We start from the raw sequence: 12,018 nt of genomic DNA on the forward strand, positions 1-12,018 counted from the left end.
CTCTCCCTCTCCCCCTGCTCGTGTTCCCTCTCTCGCTGTCTCTCTCTGTCAAATAAATAAATAAAATCTTTAAAAAAAAAAAAAAGACAAATTTCAGGGAAAATAAAATGCAATTTTCATTATTTAATTAAAAAATAATTATTAAGCATTTTTAGAGGCAAAGCACTTCTCTAAAAGCCCGGGTTATATAAGTAGACAAAACAGTGTCTTTGCTTTCATCAATCCTGGCTTCTACTGAGGGTAACAGAAAATAAAAAGTAAAAATAATAAACCAGTAAGCAACATAGTATAAAATTATCTACTTAATTATTGAAGGCTCAAAGTATAAGCAAGCATAAAACATAGATGAGAATAAGTGGAATTGTGAGTAGAAGGCTGAATATTGTTTGCAATATTACACTGAATGATCAGTATAATTGGGAAGGTAATATTTGAGTAGGTGAATTAGCCAATGGATATCTGGGAGAAATACAATGCATAGGAAAAAGAATATTAAATATACTTTCCCTGTTGTTATCATAACCAATGTCTCAGAACAAGGAAAAAATAAGTAAGAAGTTTTAGACTCACATTTAGTACGAATGTGGAAGGTTGTCAAAGAGAGGCAGAACTTTCTAGAGAAGGCTAAATACCAGTTATGGGTTCCTTTTCCTTTACCCACCTTGTAGCCACATAATAGAAGTTTAAGGATTCAATGAGAGAGGCATTCTTGTGTAAGAAGTTTATTGGCCTATGAGTAGAAAGAGCTGTGCAATTTCATATTCCCTCCTCTCACGGAGATATTTGCACCACCTCTACCTCAAGGCAATTAAAAAAGTCAAGAAATCCACTCATAGATGTCTACTGTGATGGAAAACTAACAAAGGCAATTGCTATCATTACCCCAAATAGAAAACTTGCATACCTGCTTGTTAGTGGTCTATGAACACAAAGTAGATAGAGAAGTCTTAGGTAAATATGCCCTGTATTCTCTTTAAGCTGAGCAGTCCAAATGACTACCGTAGCCTGATTCTTTCCTGAAAAAGTCTAAAGGTAATAGGCTGGTTTGAATAACCCTAATAGTGAATCTGAGAGAGAAAGACCTTCACTTCCAGAATCTGACAGGCAGTTTTGCTGAGTCCATCTGTCAATCCATTCATTCTTCTTTCCTTCCTTCCCTCCTTCTCCTAAGCTAACTGGATGTCAAAAAAAGAGTCATGTTCAAATCATCTTTTAAAAACTGTCTATTTGGTGAGGTAATGCTAGCAGAGAATCGGGGTGAATGTACTTTGGAGTGGAGCTGAAGGGGTGTCTTCTGACCTCAGCCATCATATAGCATAACTCATGTCAGAGAATAGTGCAATGCTGCAGGTACCCACCAAGTGGGAAAGAGAAAGAGTGTCATCTTCATGAAACCCATCCAACACCCCCATGAAAGAATAACTCAGCATTTAGGTATCTGTCACCCAGATAACACAATTTAAGATCTTATTGCTCCTTTAATGATCTTCTTTCCCTCCACTCCAATCTCACAAAAAAGTCAAGAGCAACATAAGAGAGAAGGAAAGGCCTAACAAAAAAGTGAAGAAGTGGTGTCAGACTAAAGAAATCTCAGGTTAAGCCTGATAAGAGAACAGAAAAAAAGAAACGAAACTCAATGGGAGATTGAAAGATGAATTTAGATGAGAATTTAATACCTAAAAATGAGATTATTCTAAACTCTAAAATGAATAGAAAATTTATGGGATTTACCTTAGATATTGTCCAGCTATGGGGAAAAGAAATTCAACAGATAAGATTTGAAGAGAAATATAATTTCTAGACTATACCTACCTAAGTGCAGCATGTTCAATAAATCCATTATTGGGAAATACAGGCAGATTTTAAGTATCATCTAATAGAAGACATGAAATTAAAGATCTACAAAAATCCTTAGAAAAAATGAAAGATATAAAGTAACTTCAGTATGTATTTTTTTTAAAAGATTTCATTTATTTATTTTAGAGAAAGACTGAACGGGTGGGCGTGCGCTCGCGCGCGCGCGCACACACACACACACACACACACACACACACACACACACACGAGTGCTGGGGGGTGGGGGTGGAGAGGTGTGGCACAGAGGAGGAGGAAATGGACAGGCAGACTCTGCACTGAGTGTGCAGCCCAAACTGGAGCTCGATCTCATGATCCTGAAATAATGACCTGAGACAAAATCGAGAGTCTGAGGCTTAAGTGACTGAGCCACCCAGGCACTGCAATCTGCAATATGTAAATATTTACAGTTGACATTTTAATCACCTCAATCATACAAGCAACTGCTTAACTTTGGCATGCGATAATATTAAAGTGCATAAGCTTTAATTTTAAAGGAATATGAAGTTACAACTAGAAATTGGGGCTTCATTTTCTTCTGAGAATATTTGTATGCACATTCTTATTCTCTCTCTAGTCTCATAAGTTTGATAAGGAAGATAGTATGATAGCTGTAGGAAATGAAATATGGAGAAATTAAGGCACTAGTTCAAGTCTTCTTGAATATTAGTTGTAGAGCAGGATTAGAACTCCCCTAATCACATTCCTAGGGCAATAATCCAAACTACACAAGTATAACCAGCTCTCTTCTTTCCAAAGGTAAGAAAATACTTGGATTATTTTGAGATATAAAAGCGCTCTCCAGTTGACTTTACTGGGAGGGTTATTTGCTATTCATTTCTCCCATATGCTAGAGAATAAATATCCTTTAAAAGAAAATAAAAAGCCTTCTTTAAGTTACACATTAGTGGCTTAGAGTAAAAATAAAATTTAACTCCCAATCATATTAATCCCTATAGTATTATGATAAGAGTGCAAAATATGGTAATAATTCTATATCATTATAAAAATCATTGTATAACTCTATAAAGTGCCATGTAAACACTAAATAAGTAGCACTGATATTTTACTCTCCACCCATTAATAAGGAAAACCATATGAATACCAAATAATATAATAGTGGGGAAAATAACAATGCTTTTTAAGCAAAGATCCTTTGTAATAATTGAAACCCTGCCATGAACTCAAGTTTGGTTGTAGAACCAAAGTCTATGTAGTGAGACAAAAATATATACCTGTTCCCCTTCAACCACAATGTGTGTCATTCCAGCAAAGCCTACCTGTATTTAAACTGTGAAAATTCTGTCTCGGAATGGCTAGGAAATTGTGACAGTAACAAGAAGTCATAGCCCTACTATCATATTTACAACAAAGATAAAATCTTCAAAGTTAGTCTTAATTTCAATTTGAAAAATTCTTGACATGGAAGCAAATTTTCAAGTGTGTAGAACAGAGACCTTGATCATTAAATATTCTGTAATCCAATTATTTTGAGAAGATTATTCTAAATGAAGTCTAAGCTATCAGATAGACATTGATGTAACCATTTAAATTAAAAGCCAATTCTTAAATTCCTGCCTACAATCTAAATGTTTTGTCTGGAGGGGTGAGCAGCTGGATTCTGAGAAATACTGGGTGATATTTCTTTTCTTTTTTCTCCTCCCAGGTAGATGTTTGCCTCAGGGTAGATTATTTGAAATGTTCTATCTACAACTTAGCAATTAAGTATGCTGAGGAAATTTTTTTTTCTAGATAAAACTAAGTGGAGCATTTGGAAAGATAGGACAGAGTAAGGTTGTATGTGAAGAATAATTGTTAACTAACAGGGTTAGAAGGAAGGACCACAATGTCCCCTCTACATGAAGGATCATAGCCCGCTTAAAGTTAAAAACTATGAAAACATTGATTATGGGATTAAAAAAAAAAAAACAAAACTTTAGCAGCTCACAAGAAAAGTCTCCTGAAGCATTTCTGTTCAGGCAACAGCTAAGAACAGAAAATATTTATGAATCTTTAACTCAATTTTCTTTTTTAATATTCAGTTGCTAGCACTTCAAAGTAAGGGTCATATTGAGGATCAACAAGTCAATCAAATTCATCTCCGCTCAATCTATCCTTGAAAAAAAATTCTTTGTTATAAAAATCTTATTTTATTCCAAAAGAAATAAAAATATATTTACTTTTTTTTTAAAGATTTTTTTTTTATTCATTTGAGACACAGAGACACAGAGAGAGAGAGAGCATGAGGAGGGGGAGAGGCAGAGGGAGAGGGAGAAGCAGGCTCCCTGCTGAGCCAGGAGCCCAACTTGGGGCTCCATCCCAGGACCCTGGGATCATGACCTGAGCCGAAGGCAGATGCTTAACCATCTGAGCCACCCAGGCGCCCCAAAATATATTTACTTTTAACACTTAATTCCTATTTATTCTAAAAATTTTTTTTGTTGTATCTCTATTTCTTGTTAGTGTATTTTTACTCTGAGATGGAAAGTAGTTACATTGAAAGAGTTTATAAGATTGTGAAATTTGTCTTAAAACCTATATGTATGAGTAGTTGTACATAGAATGTATGTAGTTTGTGAATATAATTACACACAATCATACGTATATGCATATTTTATTTTTCAGCCCATGTTTCCTCACACATGAGTTGCATTTATTAAAATCCTTTATAGGTATTCTTTATCCTTTGTGGTTTGTATAATATGCCCAATGACTTCCAAATAAAAAATTCTATATGTGAAATTGACTCATTATGCTCAGTTGAATAGTGAAGTAGCAATAATCAAAGCACTTGTAAATATTAAATATGGTGATAAACTTTGGGAAATCAGCAAAGTAAATACCACTTTTCTTCAATGTGTCCTCTAGGGTACTTGTTGAAAATGAATATTCCTGAGTTTCATCCCAGACATAATGATTCAGAATCTTTCAGTGTATGGTTCAGGAATCTCCATTTAAGCAAGTTTTCTAGGTGTTTCTTTCAATAGCACTATATACAAGATACAAGACAGTTTATATAACTTTGAGGTTCAGAAATTAATATTTCACACATAAGAAGAGATATTAGCTATTAACATCCTCACCTCAATGCTTTATATCCTTCCTTGTTTTACTTTTGTATAAACACAATATAATAAATTTAATCAATTTAATAAAGGAGAAAAACTTATTCTTTGCAGTTATGGAAAGGAAAAAGTCAATGAAATGTTTGTTTTTTTAATTCCCCTTCAACTTTCTAAGTGTTTCTACTGCCACTATTTACCAAAAAAGCCTCTTTTAAACTGGCTTCCAGGGTCCCACATTTTCCCAGATGATTTTTGTCCTTCTTTAGAATCAGCTTTAGAAATCAAAGCTTCTATTTCCATCCAGCCCTATTCAGCCACTCAAATGGCTTTTTTTTTTTAAATAGGATTGCAGCAAACTAAAACTCTGATCACATTCTCTGCACTAAACTGCAATGACTCCATTCCCTCTCATTACTGAGAAAATGTGAAAATCCTATTGGAGAATTTACATGACACACAGTTCCCTTTCTTCAGAGCTATTTACAAAACTCATCTAGGCTAGTATGCAAAGAATTAAAAATTAAAATGCATCACTAAGTTTTACTTTTTACATAATACTGGAAAAGTCAGAGCTGTGGCAATAAAAAGACATCTTAAACATACCATGATGAATAATAATAAAATTACATATTTTTCATTAAAACAAGACCATTGGAGATAATAATAATGTATTCATCTATTTGGTTAAAAAACTGTTTACTAAGATAGACATGAGTAGGAAGGAAAGACCTATTTCCCTGTCTAAATTTCAATCCACAGGTTTCATAAATGCTAAGAATATAAGAATGATTTTCTATCCATAAGCAACCAGCAACTCTCTAACTTCTGAAACAAATCAAGAGCTACATATAACACTAAACAGAAAAATATATATGAAATTTTAGATAGAAAAAATATTTTTCCAGGATTCCACTCAAATGTAATGCACATGAAACATTTCCAGTAAAAGGCTGTCTCCACTTTTGAGAAAGCTATTTAATCTCATGCTCTTAATGGAAACACATTTTATTTTAAAGTAAAGGAGAAAGGTATGAAAAGTGCTGAAATAATTAAGCAGACCCTGTCTCTGCTTAGAAACTCCAAAAAAAAAAAAAAAAAGCTTTCACACCTTATTTTCCCTGGGTCTCTCTCTTCTTAATCAGAAATCTGCATCTCCCATTACCTACCCTAGAGAATGGAGGACCAGAGAAGTTAACTAGAAATTTTTTAATGATAGTTTAACCCCTATCCCTTTTATCTCCTTTTGTTATAAATACTACATAAGAGTGTCAACTCCCATGAAAACCTTAGGGCGATGGCTTGATTTTTTTCTACAGCTAGTTTTTTCTCTTCTTTTTTTTGGGGGGGGAGGGGTATGAGAGTAATTCTTATAGAGTTTATTTTAAAATGACAGTATAGAAGAAAGTATGAAATGTAAATAGTCAACCTCTAACTTGCCTTTGGTCCTGGCTGGATATCCTGAGGGAATGTATATGTGTGGTGCCAGGGGCTGTTTGGGTGTGTAGATAAATAATGACCTATAGGTGGAGGAATATTCACTGATACTTTTGGTGCAATGAAGTTCAAGAAAATTTAGGAGCAAAACACTTCGGAGCAGACACTGGCTCAGGGTTTTGGGGAATTCATCTCCCCCTTCCCATCCTTTCCATACAGTGCAGCAAGGCTTTAAGGCATCAATGCATAACTTGACAATTTTGGCTTAACATTCACCTGGTTCAGCTTATTTTTTTCAACACTGCAGCAAGACCAAGTCTTTTCTAGTCATATATCCTCAATGCTTTCATCAACTACATTCTCCACCCCATGCCCCCTCCCATCTTCAAGAAGGGGGTAGGGAAATCAGAACAGGGCTCCCAGAGGTCATTAGTGCTCCTTGGCTCCTTTGGCTTTCTGTCTGTACTATAGGGATGTCCTGTATAGAATTAGATTTCCTATGGGGTTAGATAAACCTCTTTCCTTTTGGCCCTAACTGGGACTGCTGTCCCTGGTGCTGAACCATGTTTGCCCATCAGGGGATCTGCTGCCAGGTCAATGGGGCTGAATAGAAAATCTGGCTGACTGATTTTAAGAATGCCCAGGTGCAGGAGCAAGCAATACTTTGGTGTACAGGAACAGAACCCCTCCCTCCCCATACACACACACATCTCCTGGGTGTTCTCCAGGATCCCATTTGCAGTTTTCTCCTCCAGACCCCCACCCAAAATGCCTCCAACATGGCCTCAAATGCCGGCTTGTATCAGCACAGCCCACCTCGACATCAGATTGCAGTATTATCAAAATGCTACTCCCCAAACACAAAGTCTTTATGACGTTAGCTTTTCTACTCTAAAACAAAACAAATAAAATCCAATAAATTAATAAATAAACGAAAATGACCTTCCTCTTTCATCCCTCTATTTTCTACCCTATATTTTCACATTCCCCTAAATTATAACCCCATATCCTAGAACAGTGTTTAAAATCTGGGTGGTCTCCCTAGTTCCATATCCCCACCCCCTCCCCCACCCTCCGTAACAAAACAACGCTGAAAACAACACATCTTACCCGGGGTAGAGCGATAGCAGGAGCAGAATCCACACCGTCATTTTCTGTGAAAATACAGGAGTCGAGTAGTCTGAGCTTCCTGTGCTCCATATATTTGTCGAACTCATCGCTTTTTTTTTCCTCCTATGCCTCTAGTCTCTTGGTTGCAGAAGAATCCCTCCCCTTTGTATTATTATTATGCTTATGATCTGATGGTGGCTCCCCCCACCTGCCTCTAGTAGGTCCCGTCACTGGGGAACTGTATTGCCACCAGCTTTGGGAATTAATATTCAGGGGGCAGAAATAAGATCAGCACAAACGCTTGCAGATACCATCAAAGCGTCAGCTCTGGGAGCGGCTTCCAAGTCTAGGGGAATAATGTATTGGAGGTAGGGGGAGGGTACAGAGAGAGACGCACACCGATACAAATAAGGGAGAGAGATGCGCGCACACTCTACACATACTCATGCCCCTCGCACTCACGCATACTCCCCCAGGTCCATCATTTTAGGTCTATTTGTTTGCTGTTTTGATTTCTTTTTTTTTTTTTCCTTTTAGCGTGCGAAGGCTGGGCTAGGGTGTGTGTGTGTGTGTGTGTGTGTGTGTGTGTGTGTGTGTGTGTGTAAAAGAAATTTAAAAAAGATCAAAGTCTCTGTGCGATTAACTATCGCGAAGATTAACTATGAGGTCAAAGTGGAAGAGATGCTCGCTGCTGCAGCACGAATTAAAACATGCGTGGTGTCTTCCCAGCGCCTTTAAACTCCTTACTGCACACACAAGCATGGAAGGACTGACTTTCATGTGAACAAGAGATGCCTTAACAAGCCAGTAAACTGTATCACCAATGACAGAAGGTTTGTCTCATCAGATCTGCCAAGAATCCTTATTAAAATCACGCAGTCTTAGAAATCATGGTTACACTGTAGCGGGAGGAGGGGCAGACAGTGGGGGAGGAATAGCTGTTTCTCTGTAACATCCTGTAGGGAAACAGATTTGGTGAATTTTCAATTTGAATGAAAGGAGAAAACATGGATAGAATTAAAAGACATGAAAAAATTCCATGCTCCCCCTGATTCACTCCTCCCTTTCCTGTTCCCCATCCCCAGTGAAAATATAAAGACACAAACTACTTGAAGGTTAAAGAATATAATTGCATTGACACAGCTGCTTGCATAGAGAATACAGACCACAAAATAGGGGCTGCTTTTTGAAGAGAGTTGGACGAAGGGGGAAGGTTGAGAGGACATTCAACAATATAAGGAGATTTCTATTTGCTGTGTGGGGATTGACTTTTTTCGTTCTGCTTGGTGACAATCCTGAAAATTTGTGGGGTGGATGAGTCGTGTTAGCATGCTTCCTTCTTGCTTAGAATGTTACCATGGATACGGATACATGGGAGATATCCCTCTGTGCCATCCTAGTTCATCTGCCACAGAGGAAACCCCATTACTCATCATCATAAAGAAGAAAGTGAAAGAGTATTTCAAGTTTTCTGTAGAGTCCAGACCACAGCAAAGATGTACATGGAGAAATACAGGTGAAGAGGACAAATCAGACCCCCTGCTGGTATATAGCAGGGATTCATTTCAAAACCTGTGCCTTTTCTACAGGAGGAAAGTCTTCCAGGTAGGGAAGCTGAGTATGGAATCCAGGAGGCCTACGAATAGAACATGAAACGAGTAGGTCCACACTCCATCCTCAACCCTAAAAACTGCCCAAGGACAGAAGGATTACTAGTAGCTCCTGCCAATGACAGAAGTTGAGGAGACTCTGACAGTGAAGCACAAAAGGCCTAACAGACACACCTGGAATCCTGCACGCCTTTAGAAATCGGCCTTACTCTACGGCATTTGAACAAAAGCCAATCAACACCACACTATTCACAGGCTGCAATTGACTTCTTTCTATTGTGATTAAAATAGAGGGAGAAGAAATGTAAATCCCTATCTTTGTAATTTTCTTGTTCCTTGCTGCGCGGTGAGGAACTTTGGCCCTCCTCATATTTACATTTATCTACAAAAAGATGCTGGGTTGTTAATAGCTGTATTTTTGTTTTTGGTGAAGATATTATATTGTATTTTTGTAAGCCAAGGCCCAGTGCCTACCAGATGACTACGCCCCATCGGAATGGAGTTGCCACTGCCCCCCCCTTCCAGTTAGAGTTGCCAGGGGATATGGGAATAAAATTATGAGAAATCCTAATTTTTAAAACACAAAGGAAGACACACCAAACACAGGCAGGCCATTAGGTTACAAATATTGTTTCACACCACATAAAAAGTTATGTGACAATTCTGCCTTCTACCATACAGAAAATTTCCAATTTTGCAACATGTTTTTTTCCCCAAGTTTAGTAACAAGCATATTAACCTGAAAGAGCGAATGCTATCACATTCACAAAGTAGTAATTCATATACTGATCCCTTATCTGTCTCACAATGATCTCAATAAATTCTAATCTATTTTAATAATGGACTACCCACTACCCCTCAGCATATTAAGAGAATCCAGAGAGGAAATTTTACTTTTTATACTATTTGGGTACAATTTTGCCTGCACTATTCCTGGTTAGACTTCAGTTTGCCTCTGTGGACCTTTCCTATCTAGTGTGTGCTCTGAAGAAAATTATTTTAATGTATTTTTTAAGATTTTGCAATACATATTGAATTCACTGGTAATTGCAAGATATCTTATCCACTATTTTTTTTTCTAATTTTTAAAAATTTTTAAATTGTTTAATTACCTTTTAGTTACATACTTAAGAAAGTATATTTATAATGCATATTTAAATAACCATGTGTTAAGTATGATGCTTATATTTTCACTGTAAATTATATATGTATTCACAGGCATATATTTATATTAAAATTTAAAAATTAATGTGAAACAGAAAGGAAAAAACTACCACCTGCATCCTGTCATCCAAGCAAGCCATTCTCAAAATGCTGGAGTTTTGCAGTTTTTTTCTGAATACAGTTTTATTTTTACTTTTAATTTGACATATTTTATTATTATTACTATTATTATATTATTACTATGCTCAAAAGTGAATTATGAGGTCAAAAGTTGGACCAGTTTGGTTGTTGATACCAAATCTCTTATCATTTGGAGAAATAAAACGTATTACTTAGGTTCTAGTTCTGATAATGATGAAATTGGCTAGCTATCCTGCATATAATAATTTTAAGTGGTGGACAAAATATAAAATAAACAGTAGTGTAAAGTACTAGAAAGCTACCCCAAACAAGCAGAAAGTGTTGAACATTTGGCCACAGAAAGATGAAAATGAATTGGAAGAGATCTAAGATTACGTATGTGGCTTTTCCACTGAGGGCAGTTAAAGGATGACCAATTTTTCCCTATTTGCCATGAACTTGCCTGGTGTTAGCATGGGAAGTCCCACATTCCAGGAAAACCCTCCATCCCAGCGGAGCTGAGATAGAAATAATAAATTGTTCAGGCTGAGGGAAAGTGATACCATATGGAAATCCAGATCTATACAAATGGAGAACATTGAAGATGGTTAATATTTGAGAAAAAAAAAACATATTTTATTGTATTCCCTTTAAAAGAGATCTGACTTTTAAATGCAAATATTATAACAGCTCATTTTGGAGTTTATAACACATAATGCATAGTAGCACAAGTATGCCAGAGCTGGGGTTAAGTAAATTATACTGCTCCAAGTTTCTTCTATTTCATGAAGTGACATAATAGCAACTGTAAATAGACTTTGATAAATTAAAAATGAATATGGCAATCCTTAAAGCACCACTGGAAATAATATAGAAAGGTATAGCTAAAAATCATTAGAGAAATTAAAACCAAATACTAAAAAATAATTAATAAATGAAAAAGAAGGCAGAAAATGACAGAATGGGGAGAAAACAATGAGACAAGTAGAATACAAATAGCAAAATGCTGGCTGAAAATTGATATAAATAAAAGGAGTATGAGAAGAGATAAAGCACTATTTCTTATAATGCAAAAGGATTGGTTCATCAAGAGGACATAAATCTTATAAAATTTTACACACCTGATAATACAGCTTAAAATGAAATGAAGCAAAAACTCACAGTAGAAATAGATATATCCCACACAGCTGGCAATAGTAAGTCTTCCGACTTCTCATTTACAGAACACTTTACTCAATAATTGCAGAGTAAATTAGCAAATGTACAAACTTTAACTGTTCATAAAATAACCCTCAATAAATTTCAAATTTTGAAAGCTTACAGTGTATATTCTCTTACTACAACAGAATTCAGTTCGAAATCAATGGTAGGTAGAAAAGTTCCAAATATTTTGAAAATTGAACAGTATACTTCTAACTAATTCACAGATCAAAGAGGAAACCACAGTTGCCTCAAAACAAATAAAAACACAACATCTCAAAATTTGTTTTGTGGACCTAAAGCAGGACTTGGAGGAAAATTGTTAACTGTCAATATATAGAAAAGAAGAAAAATTAAAATCAGTTAACTAAGCTTTTGGCTTTAGAAGCCAGAAAAAGAATAAATTAATGAGTTCTACCTATACATATCCATTTGATTTTCAAAAAAGTGAGGCATTTCAA

The 12,018-nt window shown here is 36.1% G+C and overlaps 1 protein-coding gene across 4 annotated transcripts in view; it reads right to left on the minus strand.

Moving 5' to 3' along the window:
* GABRG2 (gamma-aminobutyric acid type A receptor subunit gamma2) overlaps positions 1-7,913 on the minus strand; it is a 101,171-nt gene extending 93,258 nt beyond the window's left edge. Inside the window, exon 1 of one of the 4 annotated variants that reach the window (XM_073890292.1) lies at positions 7,464-7,913. In XM_073890292.1, the coding sequence (XP_073746393.1) occupies positions 7,464-7,570 (107 nt within the window). In that variant the 5' untranslated portion in view covers positions 7,571-7,913. The remainder of the gene's footprint in view (positions 1-7,463) is intronic. The other 3 variants (XM_073890288.1, XM_025866626.2, XM_025866625.2) reach the window with 3 other exon arrangements.
* Positions 7,914-12,018: the final 4,105 nt, after the last annotated feature.

The sequence above is a fragment of the Callorhinus ursinus genome, unplaced genomic scaffold (genome assembly GCF_003265705.2).
Source record: "Callorhinus ursinus isolate GAN/ISIS: 27379988/994484 unplaced genomic scaffold, GSC_fseal_2.0 scaffold3, whole genome shotgun sequence".
NCBI lineage: Eukaryota > Metazoa > Chordata > Mammalia > Carnivora > Otariidae > Callorhinus > Callorhinus ursinus.